A 27,914-nucleotide genomic window follows, 5' to 3' on the forward strand; every position below is an offset into this window, starting at 1 on the left:
ATCATCGGGGCTCTGGAGCAGGATGAGCAGGCGTGCAGGCAGCGCTTGGCATACAAAGTAGAACAGCTTATCTGTGCCATGTCTATTGAGAGCTGAAGAAAGGAGATGGTGCTCCTAGGACCAGGAGAAGGAACTAGTTACTACAAAGGTTCTTGGGAATGAAGAGTATGAACAAGCAAGGAAGGCACTGGACCCATAGAAACACTGAAACATCCTCTGGGGGAAGCAGGGATTGGCCCAGATAGTAAGTTCAAAATCATTTAGATTCCAGTTTGAAAGGACAGCAAGAAGGACAGTGCATCTCAGAGCAAAATAGGATCAAGCTGGAGTAATTCTTCAAGTCATATGTGTGGAAGGAAGGAACCTTAGAAGTCTGGATGCCTCCGTGACTGCTACTTTGCATGAAAATAATTTGATATATATTAGGAAATAATGAAAACTGTATTTAAAGGGTTTAAAAAAAGAGGGAAAGAAAAAAATTAAAGCAACCACAGTGGCCACACAGATAATTCCGCCAACAAAATTCAGTTCCAAATTCTCTCTCTCTCTTACTCATCAGTTTCCTGTGGTGTGTGGCTCAGACATTCTGCGAATAGACTCCTATGCTAATCCGAAAAATTGGAAAATTAAATTATTCCTGTTCCTGGGAACTTTTAAAAAATATGAGCACAAGTTTGCACCAAACCTTTTTACACAAAGGAAGATAATAGTTTAGCTGGAAATAAATCCAGTGGCACCAGAAAGAACTTTACCTGAATTACAGAACCATCAGATCATCTAACCTGTTTGTCTTGAAATCCAGCTTTATCTATGTATTTATATAGTGTCAATATATATATATATATATATTATATATATATTTTTTAAATCCCACTTACTGTTGAATGATGGTGGGTCTGATTTTAAACATTTTTCTCTTTTATTTCCATTCCATTTCAACACACAGCTCCACCCAGGTGTAAAGATTCTACGGTATTTTTGTTTGCTTCACTCGTGTTCCTGAAGAATGTTCTGCCCTCCATGGCATTGAAACTAAGGAAGTCATATACAGTTTAAACTGAAATTGGTGCATTGTAGGTTTCTACAGGTGCAATTTAAGAAAAACCAATTGGCTGATCTTGTACAGTCAAGCAGAGCTGGGCTGAGACTTACTTAGTTGCTTGGGCTGTTAGTTGACTAGTGTTATTTTGTTCCAGCCACGATGTAATTTCTTGTAGGAAAAAAAAACAAAAACTAAAAACAATGTTTACAGCAAGTGATACTTGAAAAGCGTAGACATAGTGAGATAACATATTTATTGCTTTTCTGTTTGAGACACACTCATACTTACGCATAAGATCAGGACAGACTCCAATTACATTTTTCCCTTGGCACATGCAAGGTCACCCGAAGGTGAAGCATAGGACTTTTATTTCTGTTGGGGAGAGGGAGAATCTTTACTCAAGGCGAGAGAAAGTCCAAATCGACGCACTTCAAGTGTTAGCCAACATTGTCATCTTTGTCTCTGTATCTCATTGTTAGGTTCAGTTTCGAACTGGCCATAGCAGCCCATCTTTTCAAGAACAGCAAAAGGCAAATGTTTGTGAGTGCTATTCCTTTAAAAGAAACCAAAGCTTTCCTGTCCCTTTAAAGAGTGCCAAGAGGTGGATGGAATGCTGTAAATATTTCTCTCTCTAATAAATATTGATATTTTTGCAGACTACAGTGGGGGAGGATGAGGTGATTAGACCTAATGGAAATAGAAGTATCGACCATATGAGTCGTGGTGGTTGCAGCAAAATAGCTACCAGAGTTTATTTAATGGAATCAAAACCAGACTTGAAAATGCCCAGTCTTAAGTCTCCTTGCAGAGAGGCAGAGTGTGCTGTGTGATCCCGAGCTAGTTGTGTCATCTCTCTATGATTCTTTCGCCATCCCTGAAATGGAGAGAGTGTACTATAGTACATTCGCTATAATGGAAGTTTAAAGGAAGTTTGTGGTATGAAACAGCCTGTCCCTTTAGGGCAAGGCCCTGGCACTCTTTGCCCGTTTCTCAGCTCCTTTGTGGGTAAAGCTTCAGACCTCACAATGGTATTTTCTTTGTACTGCAGACAAACCTGACTCCAGGTTTGTTTGGTGGGGAGGCACTGATTTTGCCTTAGATGAAATGATTCCACATCCATTTCAGTGCTTCCCTCCCTGCACAGGGCCAAACTTGGTTTGGTGTTAGGAGTCTCTAGCCTGCTTTGTTTCAAGGGTTTTGACATCAGAGCAGAAGATGGCATTTCTGGAATTTCTGTGTCTGGTGCTACTGTTTAAATAATTCCATTTAATCTTCTGCTCGTGAGCAGTAGCCTGAGCTATCAAAGAGCCCACTCCAAGGGGTAGCAAAGTGCTAACCAAATGCCTTTTCACTTTGAAAGCCTTTATTAAAAAAACTCTATACAAGAGTCCCAGCTTATCAGCAGGCTTGCCTCTGTTGGGACCTTGCTCCTTAGCACCAAAATGCTATGACAGAAAGATGTGGAGGGCATGTTGCCTGCTTCTTCCTATAGAGAGTGGGTAAGGAGATCTCCCAGTGCTTAAAGTGAAACAGGAGAAATCAGAACAGGAAAACTGCTGAAGCCTTTGTAGCATCCAGCTATATTAAGAATTCCCTGTAGCTACATTAAGAATTGTTATGACAAACAAGCATTTTAAATAAAATAGCCACAGCCCTGCTGCTAGTGGGAAACATTGTAGGCAGAGGGAGAAAATGGAAATGTGTGCGACTATGTTTAGGATGCAAATCTTTTCCTGGTGCTCTGGCATAAAAGGGACCTTGCATACAGCCATTCTCCTCCTATGCAGATGGAATCCTTCCTCTCCCCAGTGTGCAACGCCTGTCCTGTGCAGTCTAAATACCCAGACTACACAACTCCACTTAAAGAATATATTCTATTGCTAATAAACATTTTAAATGGATTTTTACCAAAAGTCTCACTGCATTCTATACATGTAACAATTTGGCTGAGAATGTTTGTATAAGGATTAGAATAGAGAGCCTTGTTCTTGCCTGTTGCTGACTCACAGAGTGACGTTGGACATGTCATTTAGGTCCAAGTTTTCAGCAGTAGCTACTGGTTTGGGATACCTCCATTTCTGTTGCCATACATGAGATGCACATAAAGAGTCTGATTTGCCAGAAAAGCTGAGTGCCCACAACTCCAAAAGAGGTGAAGGGAAGTTGGTCTGTGTGCTGCTCGGATGCCTTCCCAATTTCAGGAACTTGACAAGGGGTAAAACATCCTTAAGAATTATTCCCGTCACACTGATTATTTTTTTAGCCTGCAGCTAGAGCGTTTCCCATTAACAGCAGCAGCAGCAGGGTTGTGTTTTCACCGTCGCTGGCAGTTCTCCTTTCAGTTTCCAGTGCTCTCAGCATTCGCCTGTCAGGAGGACTCAGTTCAGCAGTCTAAATGAAACAAAAACAGAATGACTTGAATGAGCTGGGACATCCGGGGGAAACTCAATAGTGACTGCATTCTGGAGAAAAGACATAAAAAACGTTCAGAGAATAAATAACCAACATCAAAGATGCATTAAAAATACAGCAAAGCTTCAGTCCTCATATTTCAGTATTCCATTGTACCATAAACCTTAAGCCAATAATACAGAGAGCTGTGATGTTGTATATAGTTACTTGCTAGATAAAGCTTGGTGAACAGTCTGATCTGTATATTGAATGTGTCTTCAGTGAAAGTACCACCCTAAGTACCCTTCAGACTTTAACCCTTTGTCCCAGGCTTGTCAGAATCAGCATGTGAGAGGCGCAGAGCTAATGTATGTGGTAGCAAAAGGGCCCCGCAATGTTAATGTGGACAGGGGCAGATTTTTTTAGATTAGATACTTGTTGGGGGAATCATTCGAGTTAAAAATGTAAAGCTTTGCACTGAAGTTTCTAAAGGCAACTCTATTCGGAAGCCACTGGGCTGAATAACCCAAAATGCAAAATCTAAATTTAGGCCGGTCAGGCTAGTTTTAAAAGAGGGGATGTTTTTAAAACTGTGAAGGCTTTGAACATTTTTCTCTCTGTTTAAAAGGCTTCACAGAAGGGAAACATCACTGTTCAATTTCTAGTAAGTGACAGTGCAAGGAACTCCCTTCTGCAAAGGACATGGTTACCTCTCACCTTCATAAAAGGCTCCCATTTGAAAGAAAGACCTTGATTTTTTTTCTTGCCTCTCAAAAATCCCCCCTTTCCAATGCTCTTGTTCTAGTTCAAGGCAATGTGACAAGCCAAATAGTATAGAAATAGATGGTGAGCATTGCTTCTCAATTATGTTAAGGAGAAACATCTTATACCAAGCTTTCGTAAGCTCTCTACAATCCTTTGTGATCCCCTCAATGTTTTATTGTACCAGCTGGCAATGGCTCAGATTTGGGGGGACATTGTGAGGACAACTTGGGAATAATCTTCAGAAAGAGGGTTTTCCTTCAGCAGGTCAAGGTTCCATTGCACGTGCGTATCTTTCTGCTGCATCAGCAGTAGGTGAGTGGCTAATGCACCTGATTCAGAGTAGCAGCCGTGTTAGTCTCTAAGGTGCCACAAGTACTCCTTTTCTTAATGCACCTGAGTATCATGTGTTCTGCCTCGGTTAGTAACAAACGCAGACTGGAGCAAATTGCTAAACAAGCAGCTCCTCACCTTGCGTGGCTGTCTGAGACTCATCACTTTGGGGGCTTTACATGAAACAAATCAGGCCACAATTCAAATGACACCATTTGTTTTGACTGTTGTTAACACTGAAGTTGTCTCTGTGTTTATCTTTTTCAGTCTAAACATTCCCATTTGCCTTTGTGTTATCCAGCCTTCCGCCCCCCCCCGTGTAAAAAGTCTTCCCCTTCTCCCCCCTCCCCCTCCGCAATGGGCAAATATCTCAGATTGGCAGGTTCCAATAAAGCACCCAGAAATTGGGACACTTCTCTGAACTCTCCAGGCCTCTTAGGTCTGCAAAATCAAAGCAGAAATCTCCTGAGCAGGCTTTCTTCTGAGATTTCTAGCACTTCCTGCTGCAGATGGGCTGGGGAAATGATGAAAACAGTCTCTCCTGTCATATTTTTGTCATTTCCAATCTCAGACAGTACATGGATGTGCATATCGGGGAAGCCATCAAAAAGTAAATAAGCATCGTACCATAATAGTGACTGTGCCATGCTATTTCTTATACTCAAAATGTACTACAGCAAGATCCCCCTATGGTACCATGGAGAGTGCTCATTTGTTAATGGCTCCTTCTGCAAAGACACTGATATGGAAAATGGGTTTAGGGGGTGAGCAGGGCATGGGAACCAAACTTTCTTGAACCTCAGAAAAGGATAGGCTTGAGTTTTTGGATAAAGATTTGCTGGGGGTGGAAGGGCTTTTTATTTTGTTTGACCCATCCCTTAAAAATAAATGCATACCAGTTACAAGGCAAACTGTCACGGATAATAAATTGAACTGCATACTTTGCCCACCCCCACACAACCATAACCTTTCCCTAGCTTTTCCCCTCTTCCACTTATATTTAACACACTGGAGTTCTGTACTATATTTTTTTTTAAAAGATGGTTGTCTGGTTTTTGTTGTTTTTACAAGTGTTGTGGAAAAAAATGTAAGAAAGTTTAAGTATTTAAAAATGTTCCAAGGAAAAAAGGTTTTTTGTTATTCTAATATATGATTGTGTACCTATTGTAAATATGAAACACTCCTATTTTGCAAGCCAAGGACTCACTTTGTACTGTTGTTATATATAAATAAAGTTTACTGGATAAAAAAAAATCCTAAGTGGATCCTTATTTTTCTAGCATGGAGTGTGTGGGATTCATTATATGAGCTGAGAATACTTGCAAGAAATATTCACTTGCTACATCGCACCAGTAATAAATCAGTAACCGGAGATCCCAAATGAAATATTTTAATGTCAGATTTATTTCCATAGCATGCCAAGGGCTTGGAAGCCACAAGGCTGGACAAGAAGGTAAAACATTGCCCCCTAGCTTCAAAAATACAAAAGACACTTTTGGGTCTATGATTAATGGGAAAGAGGGGAGAATATTTTTTCCAGTAATAAGTGAAGTAAATCAAGCTGTTTTCCTTGTTATGGGAGTGGGAGTGGAAGTGGGGAGGGAGGACACATGGTAACAACTTGCTGCAGAATCTCTCCTTTTATCTTTATCCTAAAGAGCCACGGAAGATCAAGATAACCTGGAATGGCTGCTCTTCACCAAGAGCAGATGAAAGAGAATGATGAAGGGAAACACAACCACAAATGTTTTTGAAGTAACTCCCTATGGGTGGATGCTTTATATCTGCTTGAGATGAGACAATTAATCTATCGTGCACAAATCTCTTTAAAAGGCTTTCCTCCTCCCCAGATACAGAGAGACATATTAACTTGTAGAGAGTCAAACTGGGAGGCAGAGTTGTCCAGTGGTTAGAACAATGAATGAAGAGCCATGACTCCTGTGTTCTGTTTCCAGCTATACCACTGAGTCACAGACCCCATCTGCCAGCAAAGCACTTACAGACATGGCAGCAGCTCCTCGGCTTCTGTACACTGTCATAGCTTCACATTTACACCAACTGAGGATAAGTCCCACTCTTTGGGCTACTCACATGTTTAAGCGCTTTGCTGGATTGGGGCCTGAAGACTTTTTAAGTATTTTTCTAGGGCCTGATCTATTGCCCATTGACATCAATGTAATGACTCCCACTGGATCAGGTCCTTAAACTCCATGCGTCAGTTTCCCCACCTATAAAGTGATAGTAATAATGCCCACCTCTTTTAATTTTTGAGATCCTTCTATGTAAATGCAAAGAACCATTATCTTTCTTAAATATCCATAAGCTCAGAAATGTCATGTGAGGTTTGTTGTTTTATCAACTCAGAGGCAGGAGAGCTCAATTCTCCTTCCCAAATGCATTACCAAATTCAACCCATAAGAGAGAGCATTAGGAGGATCTTTTATGGGCTAAAGTAAATAATGAATAGTTTGAATCTGCTTAAGGAAGGAGCATGTGAATGCTGTTTACAAATAAAGGCAAGGATGAGTTCTGAGCTTTCTACCCTCCCTGGAGGTGAAATGGATTGGTTTCCTTTTCATAAATTCAAACTAACATTTTAGCAAGCACTGGGAACTGTCTACTGAGTGGTGGGAATCACTGAGTGACTTGCTCAACAGCCTGTCAACTTTAATCACCAATATGGTTGCAATTACAGCGATGAACTTTCTCTAACAGCCTAAAATTACTCTGGCTGATGAGAAGAGACAGAAAAATGGAGCTCTTTAAGGAAGCATAAAAAGGAAACGTGGTTTTCTGTAACATCTCCAAAAGGGACTTAGCTTGTTTTTAATTTAGAGGGAGATTAAAGATGAAAAATCTGACAGGGGCCGTCAAAGCTCTAAACACCACACACAGCAGATAACAGCAAAAAGTTGGGTGCTGCATCTGATCAGGATATTGTTTTATACAGGTATATGGCATCTTGGCTGCCTGTTTTAGTGTTTTGCTAATAGGCAGCCATATTCCACTCCTATGTGAAGCCAAAGCAAATATATCACATTAGTGAGACAATATGATCCTTTGGCAGGTCAGTTTGTCTTGTTTCCCTCAAAGCTAGATAAAGCTTTATATGAACAGCAGAAACTATACTTAATAAGAATTACATTTTACATGGCATGCACTTCACAGGGCATCAGCTGCACTGGCAAAGTCAAACAATGCTTAGTAAAGTTAATCTAAAATGCAGATCGTGCTGTTGCTTAAAGCCTCGCCCTGTCAGCCTTTCATGTCTAACTCAGCAAGCTAGCTGGCTGCACAGATTCCTCATGCTTTCCCTTTCGAGGGAGTCACTAAAAGGGCAACTTCAGGAATCAATTGTTCCTTTCGATTTCACCCCAAGGGAACTCCTGAGCCCAAAGCTCATGGGAAAGAACATTTTTCCCTTTCCAATTTCTACTTCCTTTCTAGTCTTTCCTCCTCACCACCTCCTCTGAGCTTTTTAATCTCCCTTTGACAGCATCCTTAAAGCCAGTTTTGCTAGAGTGACCCCAGTAAAGATGGACACAGTTACAGGTGGACGATATAGCACCCTCCCTCGACAGAGCAGATGCCTCTCACTCCCCAGTACCATTCTCCTGTGAGCTATGTACCCAGGCCTGTCAAAGGCTAAAGTGCTATTTGAGAGTGCTTGTAAAATATGGATAAGGCTGTGACCTCATCTATAAAATCCTGTACTGTACAGTTTAGCCTCCAGCAATCTGGCCTCTGGCATGCTGCTACCAAATTGTCCTTGTTCCAATACAACAATCCATAATTCCAGCTACAAAGCTGGTATTTCAAGAATGCGTTGTCTTCCGACAACTGACACCATAATAGTTTAAGCACCGATGTGAGCATTAACTCACCGACTAGAGGACAGATCCTCAGCAGGTGCAAATTGTCATAAACATGTGAGTAGCCCAAAGAGTGTCATAGCTCTGTTGAAGCCAGTGGAGCTATGATAATTTACACTAATGGAGGATCTCACTACAGTCTTGAGTCTCAACAAAAGACCGTGCTGCTTTGCGGTCCACGCACCAATACATTTTTATGGTATGTAGCTTTGAATTCTTTGGTGAAGGAGGGTTTGGGTTTGCACGCGGGTGCAGGCCGTGCACGTGTGACTGAGTGCAGGTTGGTAGTGAAGGTGCAGTGTGTGGGATATATGTGATTGCAGTGTACAGGTCTGAGTTGTGGGAGAGGTGTTTACAAATTAGTGATGGAAGCGGATTACTGGATGGGGATCCTTATGTATATTGAGAGGGGATGTGGGTTGTGGAGGGTCCTGTTGTGCCTGACAGCAGCCAGACTGAGGGACAAGCCCAGACAGAAAGAGTGAGCCATTGCTACAAATAGTGGATAAAAAGAGGGAACTGTACCCCAAAAAAATCTAGGAGAGGTGAACAAAATTACTGCTGATCTGTTAGCATCTTGCAGTGCTTAGGTCTCTGGCCCAGTAATCATGGCTCCGTTTGGCAAATTTCATCTCCACTTCCTTGCACCAACACCAGCCCTTACCCTCCATGTCTGAATCAACGCAAACTGTCTCAGAAACTATTTGCTTAGTTTTGATGGCTGCACTTGGCAATTTTAATACACAGGTTTATTTTCTTTATGAAATAGCAGCAGCATGGTTTCTTGTTTACTCTCTAGTCCCTAATTTTTAGTTTTCTTATCCATGACTCCATGCATTCCTCATCTTCATTTGCATTGGTCTTGCTTTCATTTTACCTTCTGAACATACTGATGCAACCCTTGCTTATTAGTTTCAAACAGTCACTGGAATAGCAGAAAGGTTTCTGAACATCCATTTGTCTGCCTGCCTGCTTATCAAGACAAGCTAATGGAGGTGGCATTTTTTTAATTATCAAACACAACCATGGCATTAATTTTGATCTGACATTGTTTTAAATTCCAACATCTTTCTTTTTCTACAAACACTTAGCTTAAGTGTGACATGTAATTGGATATAATCAGACAGCTGTTTAAAACTGAGAAAGATAACTCAAAAAATCTATTGCCTTTTATTCCAATAAATATTCTTTTGTGTTAATATGTATAGATGGCTAATGCATTTGTAATTTAAATGTAATGAGAGCTCCTGGTGAAAGACAGCGAAATATATTCTACAACTACTTGGGGAGGAGGTACAAAACTTCCGAGTTTCTTTCTCCTGTGGAGAGAAAGATTCACAAGCAGAATTTTTATTCCCCTAATAATGGATTTAGCTTGTTGGCCAGTAAGTAACCCCCTTCAGATGTAATGAGTGAACTACCCTCCCCAAGCCAATGTGACATTAGTAGAATATGACTATTTATATTATATTCCATACAAAAAGTCCCAGACTGACTCAGCATTTGGGACGCATTGAACACACTGGCAATAGCGCCTGGTAGTATATGATGGCATTGTGTTCTCTGTTTACTGCACAGAGACTATAATAATTTTCTGATCATTAATAATATTTCTAATCATAGGATAGGGGAATTTAGATCTCTTGCTTCAGGACTCAGTCCTGCAAGGTGCTGTGTATTCTGGCCAAGACCCAACAAAGCATTCAAGCACTTCCTTAATGTCAGAGATATTACCCACATGCTTAGAGCTAAGCACATGTTTACGGGCATTGATGGATCAGGGCCAGAATGCTCAGCACCTTGCAGGATTGAGCCTTCATGTATAAGCTGATTGCCCTGAGGATCAGAGAGGACATTTACTCCTCTCCCCATAATATATATATTTGCACAATTGGCCAGGTACACCCTGTAAGGTTTTCATCTTTCTTTAAAGCATGAGGTATTGGAAGCAGGATATTATGCTCATGTGAACTGTAGTGTGTGATCTGTTATGGTGAATTCCTAGAACTGATGACTGGCATGTTATCATGGATAAAATTTTTCTCATAGATACCAGGAGAAAACACGTAGCACTGATCATGAAGGGACATGGAGAAAAACCACCACTTCTGGAGTGTCTAGCACTGAGCTTCTACTCCAGCTCTCATGGTCACACAAGGATATTGATGCATTTGCAAATAGTTTTCTGACACAAGAATGCATCATTCAGCTGCTTCATGAGAAATGTTTCACCCAGGAAATACTAACGTTCTTCCAAGACAGCATCATTAGAAATAATTCACATGGATTATTTTGAAAGCAGAGAGAATCCATTTATTCTGTTCATTTTTCATTTCAGCTTTCAAGTCTATTTTCAAAAGAGGGAATGTGCATGCTTAGGCTTTTGAGAATAAATTATCAGCGATATGGAAATGACAACGACCCATCAGGTCCCCTAGCTCAGTGTGTCTCACATCATGGGGGAGCTAAAATGGTGTAATGGACCAGGGCGTAAGTGGTCTGGTTTAGCAGTCACAGCTGGGCTAAGGTCTGGCCACAAGAGACAGTAGTCACCAGGCAGGAGCTGGAGGAATTGCAAGAGCCAGGTTATGTAAGCAAGAGTCAGGCTGGAGTCAGAGGCCAGAGGCAGTACCAGGTTAGGCTCGAGAGGCAGGAATCAGGGTCAGAGTCAGGCTGGGGTCAGAAATCAGAGATCAAGCAAAGTCAGGCATGGCAATAGATAGACTAAACTCTATGTGGCTGCCCAGCCAACTTCCTGGGCCAACCTCTGGGGTTAAATAGGGGACGTGGCTAATCAGAGGGCCGCAGGGCTCAGTCATTCTGAGTCTCTTGGGCAGCGCTTCCTGCAGTGCCTACTCTCCATAGTGCTCCCTGGTGGTACTATGGGAATACCAGCCAGCCCAGGCTTTGCAGACCAGCGTTCTAGTCCCTGGTTCCTTAAAAGATGGGAGCTATGAGACCATCTCACGTACCGCTTACGCTACAGAATGCTGTAACTGGTGGAAAACTGATCTAGACCACAGTCCAGCAAGATATTTAACCAGGTGCGCACCCTGAGGTCAATGGGACTTTGCATATGCTTAAAGAGGGGTACATGCTTATGCACCTCCCTGACCTAGGCCCTGCTCTCTCCCCTGCCAATGCAGAATTGTTCCGGCGCGGCCATTGTTACCTCGTGTAGCTATGCATTCATTAAAACAGCTTTACGGAACACTCAGGAACACCAAACTCTACTACTTATGGGTTCAGAGTGTCTCAGCTACTGAGCCATTCTGGGGCCCCTAATCCATTAATAAAGTCATGTGGGGTCGGGTGGGAGAATGTGCTCATCAGAGTCTAAAGGGCAGAGTTATCTGTTGGCTAATGAAGCTAAATTCTTGACTAGGGAAATCTAGTCTCCAAGAAGGGCAGAGAAATCTGTCTTCCTGCCTCATATCATATTATATATAGGTACGGCTCTGAGTGTATATATACATATTTTTTGTGTGTGTGATATGTATATTTTATTGATTTTTTAATATCTCTCTCTCTCACACACACTCACACTAATACATTTACATATATATATAAAATGCGTCTATATATCTGTGTAACATCTATGTATAAACGCACAGATATAATATGTACAAAGGTTTCACGTTAAATTAAAACTACAAATATCTACCCCTTCAAACAAAGAATTTTAACACAAAATAATAGTTACTCAAATAGAAGCCAAGCAGTTTTTATTGTCTCTTTATAATTAACTCCAGGGATGGAATCCAATTACAAATGTTCAGTGTTGCCTTGCGGCATAGCATCTATGAAAAGGAAAAAAACAACCAAATTTAAACGACTCAGGTAAAAATTAAATCCATGGCTGTATTTGATAATTAAGAACACTATCTCCATTAGCTTGTCTTGATATTAATGAACTGCACTATTATTTTTACATTTGATTACAGGAGTTTTATGCCAGCCATTTCACCTTTATTGCTTTTGAAAATCGTCCTCCTTGTCTGTGTGCCAAGTGCAGGAAACATTTGTAATTATATCATGTTATTTCCTCAATAAAACATTCATTTTTCTTGTCACTCCAACCTATTAAGAGGAAGTTTTTAAAGCTTTGTAATTATGTCCACATGGGATTGGTGGGTGGGTGTACGCATGTGTGTGTTTCCTAACTTCTCCCATATTGTCTGTGCCTTGGATGGTGGAGGAGCATGGAAGACAGACTCACTCTGTCTGTGCAGTGCCTAAATAGGAAAAATGGATTTTCCCATCTGTAGTGCATTTAAACACACACAAAAAAATCAATATAATTTCCTAACATTTAAAAATTATATTTTTTAAGCAACCAGTTTGCTTTGCCCAGGTGCATTCTTACAGACAATCGCTGCACTCTTTACAGAGACTGGGAACCAACAACTTTCATGCTGCTTCTTCCTCCACCACACACCCTGGGATCAAACTATACACTACTATTCTATCTGCCATTTAGAGACTTTCACATTCCTACCTTAGGTTTCAGAGTAGCAGCCGTGTTAGTCTGTATTCGCAAAAAGAAAAAGAGTACTTGTGGCACCTTAGAGACTAACAAATTTATTAGAGCATATGCTCTAATAAATTTGTTAGTCTCTAAGGTGCCACAAGTACGCCTTTTCTTTTTACCTTAGGTTGACAGCTGAAAACGGCTTTACTATGGAAACCCCTGGACCATCCAACTCCACCTGTCCCGCTCCCAGCACAATTCTAAACAGCTGCTGGAAATGAGAAGTGATATCTAGTGGTTAGAGCAGGGGAGGTAGAAGTCAGGCTGGACCACCATGATCATCTAGTCTAACCTGCTGGTTGCAGAAGCTAGAGAATATATCATTGATTCCTGCCGCGAAGAGAATTTTTCTTCCCCCAGGGTACTGTTCTCAGCGTTCCCACTAACTCAGCATGTTCTTCACTAATTCGCTTAACTTCTCTGTGTCACTGCTTCCCAATCTGTAAAATACAGTGGAGCTAACACAGGTGCTGGGAGATTTAATTGACATTTGTAGAGCACTTTGAGAGCCTCAGATGAAAGGCGCTATAGAAGCACCAGGTACCAATGCATTCATTAACAGAGTCCCTGTAGGCTGGCTGGCTTTTCTCTGGCTACACATATTTTACCTGCTCAAAGCAGCACCTTTGTGTCCTGGTGGCAGCACATATTCCAGATGAGGCTGGAGGAAGCTGTTGCCTTCATCCTTTCTGAATTGAAATTCCACTCCAACTGCCATCCGGTTCCTAAAGAAGAGAGAGCATTTTCGGCTTTGTTAGAACACAATTACACTGGGCTTTGAGAAGGATAAATGCATAAACATTCTTTATGCTGTCTTCAGCGCCTACAAAGGGAAGCATTGGGATGCTCTTAGAAAGAAGGAGGGAGGGAGGTTGCTCTTGAATAAGTTTTCTTCTGACATTTAATTTTTGAAGCAGGAACCTGCAGTCTCTCTGAGCTAACCACAGAGGCATCACCTCAGGCAGTACAGGACTTTATAGACTAAGTCACAGACCTTATGCATATTTTATAAGCTCTCTCAAATAGCACTTTAGCTTTTGACAGGCATGGGTCAGAGGGCAAGCCCCTTACACAGAAGGGAAATGGTGCAAATCTTCTCACATGGAAAGACAACAAACAGATCAAGCATCAGATAGGCTCAAGCACATCTAGGGATATAAACCTGGGGGTTGCTACGGGGTTAGTCTGAGCACTCTGCCTAAACCGATGGTTGCAAAAGAAAGCTGACATGGCTACAAAAGTATTCCAAGCTCTCCTTGTCATGAGCTGTCTCACCATGTGTACATGCAGCACCTAGCACAATGGGGCCATGATCTTAGTTGGAGCCTCTAGGTGCTGCCATGATACAAAATTTTAATAGAAGTAGTAGTAGTAATGGATGGGATTCTGGAGATCTATATGCTATTCCTGGCTCAGACTCCTTGTGTGACCCTAGGCAAGTCACTTAGTCAATCTGTGCCTCAGTTCCCCAGTTGCACAATGAGGCAGGGGGGATAATCCTTTCCTCTTTCACAAGGGTGTTGTGAGGATAAATGTACTGTCTCTGAGGTGCTCAAACAGTCTGATGATGCTAGGGGCCACAAATGTAACTAGACCGATAGGTAACGGGATGCACATCAGAAATGGGCTCAGCAATGCACTAACACATCCCTAACAAAATCAGATTTACATTTTTGAATAAAACAGCAACTGCACTTTAAATATCATTGGGTCATTAAACTGATGAGCACTGTGGAGTACTCCGTGCCAAGGGAATCCTGAATGAGCCACTGACTCCAAAGGGTATTGTCTTATATTGCACCCGCATAGGAGAAGCAAGGAGCCCATCGGTGAGGAAATTAATACTTTGGAGGATTAGCAGCTGGGTAATGGATATGAGTTGATTAATAATACACTGGCTGATTAACACAGAGGTGATTTTTCTGGATTAATAAGGATGTGGTGGCATTGCCTGCTCAGAAAAAATGTTTGCAGTCACCCATTTGAACGCAGTGACCATGGCCTAAATGCTGTGATTAAATCCATATTTCAGACACTTCATTAAATTAGAGTGTAGGTGAATTCTTATAACCCACTGCAAGAAGCACACTTAGCCCTATGAGGAGGAAGGCTTGGGGGCTGAAGGATCCTAAAAGCATCCCCAAAACCTCACACTCACTCTATGTCATGTCCCTAGAATTGCTGTGCCACCTTATACACACAGAGGATAAAGGACCTATTACTACTGCAGGTTAAGAAAGTGTGTTTTTAGCTCAAGTGGCAGGGCTTGCATCTATAGAGGTGAAAGATTACGGTTCTAGTCCTAGCTCCCCAGATTTGTGTGTGATATATTCCCCTAGGATTGTGTTGCCTTCAGCACATGAATTCGTTACAGCTGCAGTATGTGTTTTAGGCAAAAGTGGCTACTTGGAGACCCATTCATGTGCTGACTAGTAACTCACCAGGGGAGCTGCTGTCCCGCCTCTATCACTGGGAGTAGAAAATCTACTGCTGGGCCCTGATTTCTTCTCACTACCAAGAGCAGGGAAAGGGAAGGACTCACCGATGGGCTTTAATCTTCTGAGCAGCGAGGCCTAGAGAGAGGCAAGAGTCTCAGGCGTGTTATCCTCCATCCAGCGGCTTAGAGCCCATTGAATCCCTATTGATTACAAAAGCAGCAGCAAAGATATGACTAGATCCCTGTCATAAGGGACAGACGAACCAATGATCGTCCTTCCATCAATGCAACTACAATGTTATCAAGCCTTATTTACACCAGCATCTGCCAGCTGAGAATCAGGCCAAAGATCCTGGCTCAGTAGCTTGCCTGAAAGCCAAACCCAGCCCCGTGCATGCCAAGGGCTCTCGCACACTTGCCTCCTCTGCATCTTTGTAAAACAATCTTTTTAATTTTCTGGTTGGCTTGGCAAATCACAGCTGCTCATTCCCCAGAGCTCCTGAGTACATTTGCACAGGTTCCCATTTACATACACTAGGGCTTTAGCTTTCCTTCTCGCAGCGTGCCTCAAAAAGAAGCCATCTGAAATATTACAGATGGCTTAGAGGCGGAACTATTTATGGTTTACAGAGGGAAAACAGAGCCGAGGGCCACATCATGAATAACACAAGTTTGACTTAACAGCAGAGCCCCAGTTTGTCGTGGCTGCTCTGTGGTGAAGGATTACATGATGGTTTTCTCTCCACATATTCTTTCTTTAACTCGATGGCTTTGCAGTAACACAGCCGGAGCTAAGGTGGTTGAGTATTAATTGATACGTGCTGCTGAGAGAGGCTGATTAAACACACGCTTTGGAGGAGCAAGAGTGGCAGCTCTCAGTGGCAGTAATGAGCAGACCAAGAGGTTCAGAACTAAAACTTCGCTCTCCTCCAGCATCTGTTATTGCAATCACAATGCCCAAAACACAACAACAGCACCCCCCAAAACACCCTTATTAAAAGGAATGGCTCCCACAAATGTCTCCCATTCAGGGAAATGACAGGGATTTGCTCAGCTTGCCATGTTTTGCAGCTGGGTTAATTATTGTCATTTCAGAGCGTGCTGCCCAACCTCAAAATGAAAGAAAAACATACCATAATAGTGCACACTAATTCGCCAGCAAAACCTTTGTGCTGAGTGGCAGTGGGGGGGCCTCGTGTGCACAGAGGCTGGGGTGGTAGGCAGAAGCGGTATTAGCATTCCAGAGTGATTAATACAGTGCAATTGTGAACATGGTATAATTAAGGGGCTAATTTATATGTGCACCTGGCAATAGCATAGGTCATTTGCTGCTGCTCTGGGGTTTCTAATGACCCACTGTATAGATAAGCCACTCCCAAGGTTTCTGAGAAAGGCATTTTGGATCATTCAACACTGTCCTTCCGCCCACAAACTCCAGGGCCCTCCGCTCCTATGTATTTGGAGGCTGACAGCCACAATCTCATGCTCTTCCCCACTCAGCCTTCAGTATTCACCTCATCTGCATATGAAAAGCTGGCAGGTTCACAGAACAAAGGATTAGGGGAAGGGGGAGGGACAGACAGGGACAAAGAAGGGAAAGGGGAGTAAGGCCACATCAGAAAAGCGTAAACATTTTGGACCCAGAAGGAGGTGGATAAAGGGACAATGACAACAAAAAAAGGCAGAAAAACAAACCAGAGGGAAAACACAAACACTGGGAAAAAAATGAATGAAACACATCCATATACAGAAGGAAAGCAAGGGCTGGAAAAGTGCAGCCCTTTTTAAGAGTCAGTTTGTTTTGTCCATGTTTCCATCTCTTGGATTTACCAGGGCTTCTGCCAGCCAGCACGTGATGTCATACTAGTGTGTCATGGCACTACAACGATAGGCATTCTGTGGGCCCTGAGAGGGACGTTCGAGCCTGTGGAGACTCCTTGGGTGACTTTTACCTGTGAAGCATGTTGTGCACATGGAATATGACATGTAAAGTTTCTATTTCTAGCCACAAGTTAATATGTGCTGTGACTACATCCATGAGGAGCTTGGAGTTCCAGCTCTGCTCCAAAAGATGGGTTCCCTGCTGTCTCTCCAACCCTGATCCCATGCAAGCCCACTGAGGCTGAGCCTATCTTAAAGGCTCAGTAACTTGGTATCTTGTCACTTTGTTACCAGCATAACAACTCCAGCAAAAACAAAGAGAACACCAGAAAGCCTGGGATGGGGAAAGGGGTCAGTCTGAATGCGCTTCTGAGCGCATTACTCAAATAGCCTTACATGTGAAGTGAAAGGTTTCTATTTCATTGTCTGTGCTCTCAGAAAAGCAAGATAATATCAGTGTATGGATGAGGCAATGCAGGAGACAATAGTGCAGCATGCTACTAAACAAAAGCCTTGTAGAAGTTAAGGTCTCTATTCACCCCTTAAATAGCTACAAATAGGACCCATGACAGTTTGATCCTGAGCTCTCTCCTATTGCCTCATAAGGATCTCCTTTCAAGCAGCTCCCTGTGATGAGAGCTCCCAGTCAACTTTGCTAGCTCAAAGCTGGTAATGAGCACTAATCATTGCACCTGTACAAGCTCCCAAGCAGGCTTCCATAGCCTTGCTCTAGTCAAGAACATAGGGAGCAAGCCCCTCCACTTATGGCTTATTGTTAGGTGTTCAGAGAGAGTTTTGAGGAGAGTTTGTGTGCCTAAGGAGCTTTCTGGTTCCCACGTGGCACTACAGTAAAAACCCTGTACTACAAAGAAAAGAGTGGAAAAGAATACATGACAATGAAGCAGCCATCTCTAAGTTTCCAGGTAACTCAGAGGTTGAGCTATTAGCCCTTCCCTTGTTCCTATATTTGTAGTATACCAGTTAGGCAATCTGCTTTACTGCATGACTTAGGGAAAAAGTAATTTAAGCAATGCTTGAGTTTATGCTACTTTGTTTTAAACTACAAGAAACTAGAACAGTTTGCAGATGTACTCTGCTTTATTTAAAGTCTTTATAAACCCATCAATCTGGGCAAGGAAAGCTCAGGTTCTTGAGCTGTGGTTTGGGTCTGTAATGCAGAACTGAAAATAAAATATATCAATATATTATGGAAGTATGATATGGTAAGGCCTGAGGCCTCATACATGGAATTGTTTTTTGATTTTTTAAAGGATTTCAGTTCACCTTTAAGAAGAGAAGGCTGTTTTAGTTTACATCCAGAGATTGGACTGAGTTCCTTATTTTGTCGCTTTTGAGCTTTGACACCTTATTCTGTTGTGTGAGAGAGATGAGTTTACAGAGCTGTGTCTTTACAGATTTTGTGCATAATTTACAGACCCTATGGTGCCACTATTACGGCACAATACACTACACATTGAAGCTAGTCCTTATAATTGCCCAGATGCTCGGTGCACGAGTATCCTCACTGAATGCAATTATTGTGGTATGAATGTTGGATCAGATCTGCTTGTGATGGATGGTTTCTGGCACAAATATTGCACTGTTGTGATAGATAACACTACCCTGGACTTAGTGAAAACTTCTCGGAACTTCAGCTATGAGTTTACAAGAAGAAAGTGCTGATGCAGCAGATTTGGGAACTGTCAAAGAGTGGGGGGTGGGGAATCTAATTTTGGTAAGGTTATCAAAAGTGCCTAAGTGGTCTGTAGCTATCAGCATAAGGGCAGCTTTCTTTGCTGGACTGTAGTAATCTGCTTGCCTAACTTTACAAACTAAGCAGCAGTTAACCTGATCAGTACTTGCATGGGAGACCTCTAAGGGAAATCCATAATGGTACAAGAAGTAATTCAGTAGGTGGCACTTTTCCCCTTTGAATTATCATAAAACCTATATCCCACCATGGTAGGAGGTTAGGGGGCTGCTGTAAGTGCTATCTTTTAAATTAGATATAGAACTAAGGTTCTAACCAGTGCTGGGCATCAAAAATCCTTTAGTGTTTATATTTTGCTGTGTTGTAACAAAATTTCAGTATTCGATAATTATATTGTGCCTCCCTGAATTCCCCCTACCTACATAGTTTTAAATGAATTCTATTTTCTTCATTTTCTGTCCCAAACTCTTATATAGATTTGTTGTGTGCTTCTCAAAAACTACTGTACTCTACCCAAGTGATGCCTGCATTTCAGTCCTGTGTGAATTGAGTCCTTAGTGCAGTTTGTAAAGGGCTTTGGATTCCCTTGAGGGAAAGTTGCTATATAAATGTCAAAAATATGGCTCTTATGTTGTGACATGAAGGAGGGTCTGAAAAGCATGGGCACCAGAATAAGGGTGGCTCTGTCTTTTAGATAAACTGATGGCACAAAGGTCAAGAAACTGATTGACAAAGAGAACATGCTAATCTTTCTTCAAAAAGGGGGAAATTATATCTAATGGATGTAATATCCAAAAAGAACAAGTGCACGTGGTGAGTGATGCCTGCATTTTTAAAGCACTTAAGCCATACATTTCCCCCAGATAAAAGTTATTCACTCTTGTTAAGTGCCTCATATTGACGTACTATATGGGCAAAGTGTCATGCCAACATACTCAAAAGGAAATGGCTGCATAAAAGGCATCTGTGTTGATGCAGTAGAATTAGGGAATGATAACCACTCAGGAATCAAGGAAATCCCAAAACAGATCAAACTGGAGAAGTGCTGCTTCCTGCCCCTTAGTCATTTTTCCATAGAAAATTTCACCATTTATATATTGTTTTTAGATTCTTCGTAAAAGGTGTATTGTCTGTTGGTGATCAGAGATCCCAGCTAGAATGACCCTGCTTGTTTACCTCTTAGGAAAGGAGAAAATTTTCCTGCCTCTATTATTTCAGGTGGTCAACTGGTCCCTGCTAGCTCTCTCTCTGCTGAAACTGTTCAAAAACCTTGAACTTGAATTATATTGCAGATATAGAACTTGATCCAACGCTCATAGAAGTCAGGAGGTGTCTTTCCATTTACTTCAGTGGAAGCTGGATTGGGCCCATAAACAGTAATAAATCCATAGTCCCTCAGGATTTCACAGCTGTTGTTATGGCCACTAAAATGTGAAGGCTACAGCAGAGACAGAACTAAGATCTTTGTCCTTCAAAAGCATAGGCCCCTACCGCTTTAGACTATGTTAGCAGAATAGGACCTATGATGCATGGTTGAGATGTGCTGATTCTATCCAGTACTGGGGAAATGGTAATACCACATTAACCAGATCACAGTAATACAGGGCAGTAAATAAAAACATCTGGAACATGGTGCCAGAGTTAGGGTAGAGAGTAGCTCCCTCTCTGGTACCCAAGGGAGTTGGGACCACTGTCCCTCTAAACTGTGCACGTGTGCCCGCGCACACACATCCTAAACCCTGCACACATAGCGAAACACCGCGCGCACAACAATTTGCACAGAAGAAATTTTTTGCGTACACAGCCTGTCAAAAATTAGAGGGAACATTAGTTGGGATGCTTTAACTCAGTGTTACAATGGAGCATGGTGCAGAAAGTTTGTAAAAATATTTTCCAAACCACTGTAGTTGCTCCAGCAGCTCCTTCATTTTGTGTTTTGGAAAAACACCTGATGTATCCATTAAGGTGTTAATATTTTGCCCTTTTCAAACATCTCTCATCTGAGGATCTCAAAGCACTTCAAAAATCTTAATTAAGCTTCTCCAGTACTGTCAGGTAGACCATATTTCTGTTTGACATATAATGAAGTTAAGGCACAGAGAGGTTGTGGTTTGCCCAAGGTCATACAATGAGAAAATGGCAGAGCCAAAGCAGAAACCAAGAGTCCTGCTTCCCAGTCCTTTGCTCTAACCACTAGACATATTTCCTCCTTTGTGTCCTCTTAATAATTTACAAGGGACAAAACACTGAAGTTACAAAAGAGTCTAGGTTTCCTGTTAAAACCCCTGTACGTGCAAGGTTTGGATTCCAGGTGCTCCCAAACTCCTTTTGGCTATTCCATATCCGTTAGGGTATGGAAAATGCGCACACATAGCCAACCTCAGAGCTTCTGATGTCCTACAGGATACTACATTATACCGTCCTGCAGGGAGTGTCCTAAGGACTTACTTAGTTTCACAGTTTGTGAGAGTCTGGTCCTAGAAGAAGATGGGGGATTACAGTGCAAGGGAATCTGACTACTTCTCTGAATGCAGGACACCTCCTTCCCGCTGGCTTTCCCACCACAAGGCAAGTTCCCACTGCTGTTCTAGACGCTTCCTAGTGTTTCTCATGTGAGACTTGGTGAAAAACAGTAGCAACTGAAGGGTATCAATGCTCTGTAGCTGGGAGCAAGCCTCCTAACCTGAGCAGACAGACGTGCGCTAGCTCTGCTCAAGCTAGCACACTAAAAATAACCGCGTGGAAATGGCAGCACAGGCAGCGACGTAGGCGCACCCAAGCTCAGGCATCAGGCAGGCTTGTATTTGGGTGTCTAGTCTGTGCTGCCTCCTATGCCCCAACATCCACTCTCCTATTTTTAGTGCACTAGCTCGCACAACGCTAATATGTGACTGTCTACCTGGGCTGAGAGGCATACTCCCAGATCCATATAGACATACCTAGAGAATGCCAAACATCTGCCAATGTAAATTCCTTCCTTCACCTCAGGGCAAGGAGCCAGTTCCAACTGGAGAGACAGAGCATCGGAAACCCACATGGAGGAATCTTATTAGTCTCTAAACTGGGCAAAAAAAACTGGGTAGTAATCAAAGTGATAAACTTTATGCTCCTCCATCACGATGAAATAATTGTGCTGTCTGAACACCATTATATTATCATTTTTCTACTCCCAGGTCACTTACTGAAAATAAAGACTCACTACTTCCTTTATGAGCTATAGTTTCAATAATTCAATAATTTCAATAATTTTTGCTGGCCTTGATTTTTTTTTTTTTTTAAATCTTCATCTCCAGGTTGTATAAGTTGTGCCACTCTTCCAAATATTATTCAAATGGCAAGAAGAAGGGAAAGGCAGGCAGAGGATTGGCTTTTAAAGCTACAATTCATTCTCTGGTTTGTCTGATGGTATATTGGAACTTGTAGAGGTTTTGTTCTCTCAGTAGCAGAAGACATAAGAGTGGCAGAATGTTATGGGAAAATGTGACCTGTCTAAGGGGGAGCCTTACCGTGTCCCTTGACCCCAAAAGTGGGGAAGGAGAGTGCTTATCCTACCGATGTTGTTCTGCCATGTTGACTAGCAAAATCTTGCAAGGGCAGAGTTTCTCCTGAGGGTTTTCATCCTTTCTGTTTTACAGCATTGAATTGAACACTTTCAAATCCCCAGAGAGGTCTGAGGTTTGCCTGGGATTTTGAAAGAAGGTTTTGGGGTGAAGGAAGAGCCAGTTTGCTTTAACTGAACTAGTTCACCTATCTCTAACATATCCTTGAGGTAAATATTATTCTTTGTTATATACCTTCAATGTGTTTGGAGTTGTTCAAGACTCAAAATGAGAGATACCTGACTTCCAACACCCTTGCAGTCAAAATATACAGAGAAGACAAGAGAGCTTGAGAAATCCAGAGGAGCATATAACGTGGTAACGTGATGCTGTTAGCTCACTTGTAGGCATCATGAAACAGCAGCCATTAGTAGGGCCTTTAATTAGTGGTTTGGTATATTGGGATGGGAAAGGGCCCAGGTAGTATGGTCCAATGGGGCAAATATGACAAACAGGGCATCAGGTCTAGCACTGTTGTGAGAACAATTAGAGTAACTCTAGCATGCTTCTCAGCTTTTTCTGTTGTGCTTACAATCAGCAAGGGCTTTCTGGATTTCACACAAGGATAGTGGCACTGAATGAGACTTGGGGCCCCTTTTTGCACTTGTTACTTTTAGAAGCTTTTGATCTTTCTACTGGAGATGAGAAATTCAGATATGGATCTGAACTACCCCAATATTCAGCTGCAGGGATTTGGTCCATTTCATTCCAGGCCTTGGGCCTAGCTGCCAAGTCTGGATGTGAACTTTCCTGAAATCCAAGGTGGTAGTTGCTCTGGCTCATCCCTTGAAGAATCAGGGCAGTGACAATATAGGGTCGCGGAGGAGATTAAAGAGAAATAAAATGTACATTTTTACAATGAGGATAATCAACCACTGGAACAATTTACTAAGGATCGTGGTGGATTCTCTATCACCGGCAACTTTTAAATCCAGATTGGATGTTTTCTCTAAAGATCTGCTCTAGGAATTATTTTGGGGAACTTCTATGGCCTGTGTTATGCGGGAGGTCAGACTAGATGATCTCAATAGTTCCTTACAGGGGCACCAGAACAGGGGAGTCCAGGGGACCATTGCCCCATCACTTTTAAAAGTGGGAGGGCATAGCCCTTTCATTTTTTACTGGTCGTAAGGGTCAGTGATGGGCTGTAGGGGGCAGAGAGGAGCAAGCAGGGGACACAATCTTGGGTGGAAGGGGCAGCACAGGGAGCGGGGCCAGAGTTTGGGTGCTGGTCTCCCCACTTTTAGGGAGCTTCCACAACTGCTGGTCCTTTATGGCCTTGGAATCTAAGGATCTATCTATGAATCTATAAGAATGTGGTATGGATCCTGGCAGCCAAACCAGCACCTGCCACAGCATGGGAGAGCTTCATGCTGTTTTATAGAATCATAGAATATCAGGATTGGAAGGGACCTCAGGAGGTCATCTAGTCCAACCCCCTGCTCAAAGCAGGACCAATTGCCAACTAAATCATCCCAGCCAGGGCTTTGTCAAGCCTGACCTTAAAAACTTCTAAGGAAGAAGATTCCACCACCTCCCTAGGTAACGCATTCCAGCATTTCACCACCCCCCTAGTGAAAATTTTTCCTAATATCCAACCTAAACCTCCCCCACTGCAACTTGAGACCATTATTCCTCGTTCTGTCATCCGCTACCACCTGCTAGAACAGTCTAGATCCATCCTCTTTGGAACCCCCTTTCAGGTAGTTGAAAGCAGCTATCAAATCCCCCCTCGTTCTTCTCTGCCGCAGACTAAACGATCCCAGTTCCCTCAGCCTCTCCTCATAAGTCATGTGTTACAGTCCCCTAATCGTTTTTGTTGCCCTCTGCTGGACTCTTTCCAATTTTTCCACATCCTTCTTGTAGAGTCGGGCCCAAAACTGGACAGAGTTCTCCAGATGAGGCCTCACCAATGTCGAATAGAGGGGAACGATCACGTCTCTCAATCTGCTGGCAATGCCCCTACTCATACATCCCAAAATGCCATTGGCCTTCTTGGCAACAAGGGCACACTGTTGACTCATATCCAGCTTCTCGTCCACTGTAACCCCTAGGTCCTTTTCTGCAGAACTGCTGCTTAGCCATTCGGTCCCTAGTCTGTAGCGGTGCATGTGATTCTTCCATCTTAAGTGCAGGACTCTGCACTTGTCTTTAACGAACCTCATCAGATTTCTTTTGGCCCAATCCTCTAATTTGTCTCGGTCCCTCTGTATCCTATCCGTACCCTCCAGCGTATCTACCTCTCCTCCCAGTTTAGTGTCATCTTCAAACTTGCTGAGGATGCAATCCACACCATCCTCCAGATCATTTATGAAGATACTGAACAAAACCAGCCCGAGGACCAACCCTTGGGGCCCTCCACTTGACACCGGCTGCCAGCTAGACATGGAACCATTGATTGCTACCCATTGAGCTCGACAATCTAGCCAACTCTCTATCCACCTTATAGTCCATTCATCCAGCTTCATTGACTTGCTAGCAAGAATACTGTGGGAGACCGTGTCAAAAGCTTTCCTAAAGTCAAGGAACAACACATCCACTGCTTTTCCCTCCTCCACGGAGCCAGTTATCTCGTCGTAGAAGGCAATTAGATTAGTCAGGCATGACTTGCCCTTGGTGAATCCATGCTGACTGTTCCTGATCACTTTCCTCTCCTCTAAGTGCTTCAGAATTGATTCCTTGAGGACCTGCTCCATGATTTTTCCAGGAACTGAGGTGAGGCCGACTGGCCTGTAGTTCCCAGGATCCTCCTTCTTTCCTTTTTTAAAGATGGGCACTACGTTAGCCTTTTTCCAGTCGTCCGGGACTTCCCCCGATCGCCACGAGTTTTCAGAGATAACGGCCAATGGCTCTGCAATCACATCCGCCAACTCCTTTAGCACTCTCGGATGCAGCGCGTCCGGCCCCATGGACTTGTGCTCGTCCCGCTTTTTTAAATAGTCCCGAACCACTTCTTTCTCCACAGAGGGCTGGTCACCTCCTCCCCATGCTGTGCTGCCCGGTGCAGCAGTCTGGGAGCTGACTTTGTTTGTGAAGACAGAGGCAAAAAAAGCATTGAGTACATTAGCTTTTTCCACATCCTCTGTCACTGGGATGCCTCCCTCATTCAGTAAGGGGCCAACACTTTCCTTGATTTTCTTCTTGTTACTAACATACCTGAAGAAACCTTTCTTGTTCTGAACATCTCTTGCGAGCTGCAACTCCAGGTGTGATTTGGCCTTCCTGATTTCACTCCTGCATGCCCGAGCAATATCTTTATACTCTTCCCTGATCATTTGTCCAATCTTCCACTTCTTGTGAGCTTCTTTTTTGTGTTTCAGATCAGCAAGGATTTCACTGTTAAGCCAAGCTGGTCGGCTGCCATATTTACTATTCTTTCTAAACGTCGGGATGTTTTGTCCCTGTAACCTCAATAAGGATTCTTTAAAATATAGCCAGAGGTTTTCTGGAGATTCACCTGATAGCCCACACCCAGTGACAGTTAACATTTTCTTTCTCATTTGAGACTTTACCTTTATAGCTCCATTTGAGAGCTGTGCTATAGAACAATAGCCTACAGCCCTAAGCAGGAGTGATGAGATCCAGAGAAGGTACTGTATTGCCAATATTTACAGTAGCAGAACACAAAGCAGGATACAAACTGCATTTGCAAGCTGTTTTTTACTCCACGTGTGCCATGTGTGTATGAGTGGGAGAGAGTGCACATGTATTGTCGGTGTTCATGTATATATATTGCATCCCCAATATCCGGTTCTAGTGCTCATCCCCACAGTATCAGGATTCAGTTTAATTACATTTTGCAACTAAACCTCCAAAACTATTTCCCTTGGGGAATACCTGGCCCAATTTTCATGTCTATGTAGCATTCCTGGAGGATATGAATCATAAAGTTACCATCCACTTTTTCCCAAATTTTGGCAGTCTCAATCCAAAGTGTTGGTTCAGACCCATCTAAATAATACTCTAAAATTAATCTCCGCATCTTAAAGAGGGGCAATTTTCTATGGCATATTTATTTTAGACTGTGGGAGAATTTCTGAAACAGAACAAAGTTTGCACAATTCCAGGCTAAAGAAATACCTTTTAGTATTGTTTTTATTTTCCAGTTGGCTGGCAAAATTACTTCTGTAATGTATATATTTTTAATTTAAGTATTCATTTTAATTTTCAAGATATAGGAGTTTTGCGGCCAGATAAAAAGTTTCATATGTCTTCAGGAAAAAGGATATGGGATTTTTGTGTCACTAATCCAGTAACATTTTAAATTATGGAGCCACTTATGAATGCTTTCTTCATATTTATGAAATGATTATTTGACAATGCAACATTTAATATTGCTGAAATAATTAATATGCCTGTTTAATACATCAGTTTATCATACATCTTATAAAATGCTGGATAATTTCATAAATAATTATAAAGCATTTTATAAATGCTACCAAAATGCAAAGCATTGTTGCTAATCCTTTATCTTCCATAAACACAGAAGTGACCATTAGATTTTTTTAAATTAAGAGGGACCGCATGGCACGAGGTGGGGATGCACTCACCCTCCCCTTTACTAACACATGCAAATCGAGTACCAGAAAAATGGAAGCATCAGACCAAGACTAGTGTCACGACTGCCATCTTTCTAGTTACCTGCATCTATTAACTAGAGCTGGGATCTATCTTCTCTTAGCCACCAGGTCTGCTGCCTCTTTCCTCTTCTCACCAGCAGCTTCCAAGTCTCTGAAACATAATGGTTTTTTGCAGTGTTTTGGTGCTGGGGCCACAGGGTAAGGAAAGGACTTTCTCATCTGCTCCAACTCTCATCTTGTTTAGGTTTTCTTTCCTTTTTGCTGTTGCCCTGATAGTCTCGTCTCTATTCCCAGTAACGTTGTACACAATACACTCATTATTTCTTTTTTTTTTCCCCAGCTCAACTCCGAAAATAATAAAAGGGGAAGGGAGACCTTAGCAGCAACAAATGCTGATTCCCTACTTAATGGCAACGTGTTTTCACGATTTCTCTTTCGGACTCTGTTTACTCTGAGTCTTGTAATGAGAGCCTGAGCTTCCTCCACTGGTGGGAGTCCAGAGACCAGTGATTTACCCCACACCACGGTGAAAGCAGAAGGAATGTACCTTGGACTTTTTCACCGTTCCCCAGGTCCCTCCACTGACTCACTCTCTCTCTCTGCCACTCAAAAGCTTTTCGTTGCCAGTGTAAAACAGTTTTGCTTCTCAGATCTCCTTCAAGGCTGTTGTAGTAAAGTGATCTTGTTGGGGGGCGGAGTTTTACTGGGTTACCCAGGATATTATGGGGTGGAGGATGGCTGCAATCCTCCCTCACTTCCTGCTTAGTTAGTGGGA

General features: G+C 42.5%; 1 protein-coding gene and 2 long non-coding RNA genes across 6 annotated transcripts in view; 2 read left to right on the forward strand and 1 right to left on the reverse strand.

Annotated features, from left to right (window-relative positions):
• The window catches only part of PLXNA2 (plexin A2), a 322,201-nt gene extending 318,654 nt beyond the window's left edge, over positions 1 to 3,547 (forward strand). For all 3 annotated transcript variants that reach the window (XM_038379948.2, XM_038379947.2, XM_043500603.1), the window contains one exon: positions 1 to 3,547. In XM_038379948.2, coding sequence (XP_038235876.1) covers positions 1 to 96 — 96 coding nt within the window. In that variant the 3' untranslated portion in view covers positions 97 to 3,547.
• LOC119846432 lies at positions 702 to 27,878 on the reverse strand. The gene is made up of 5 exons (XR_006276516.1): positions 27,687 to 27,878; positions 27,201 to 27,290; positions 13,540 to 13,656; positions 4,592 to 12,200; positions 702 to 4,527 (listed from the first exon to the last, which is right to left on the reverse strand). It is a non-coding gene; the product is annotated as an uncharacterized LOC119846432 (long non-coding RNA).
• LOC119846431 overlaps positions 17,858 to 27,914 on the forward strand; it is a 36,255-nt gene continuing 26,198 nt past the window's right edge. For both annotated transcript variants that reach the window (XR_006276517.1, XR_005289880.2), the window contains exons 1-2: positions 17,858 to 18,172; positions 22,596 to 22,729. This is a non-coding gene — a long non-coding RNA (uncharacterized LOC119846431). The remainder of the gene's footprint in view (positions 18,173 to 22,595; positions 22,730 to 27,914) is intronic.

This window comes from Dermochelys coriacea, chromosome 21 (assembly GCF_009764565.3).
Source record: "Dermochelys coriacea isolate rDerCor1 chromosome 21, rDerCor1.pri.v4, whole genome shotgun sequence".
Taxonomy (NCBI): Eukaryota; Metazoa; Chordata; order Testudines; family Dermochelyidae; genus Dermochelys; species Dermochelys coriacea.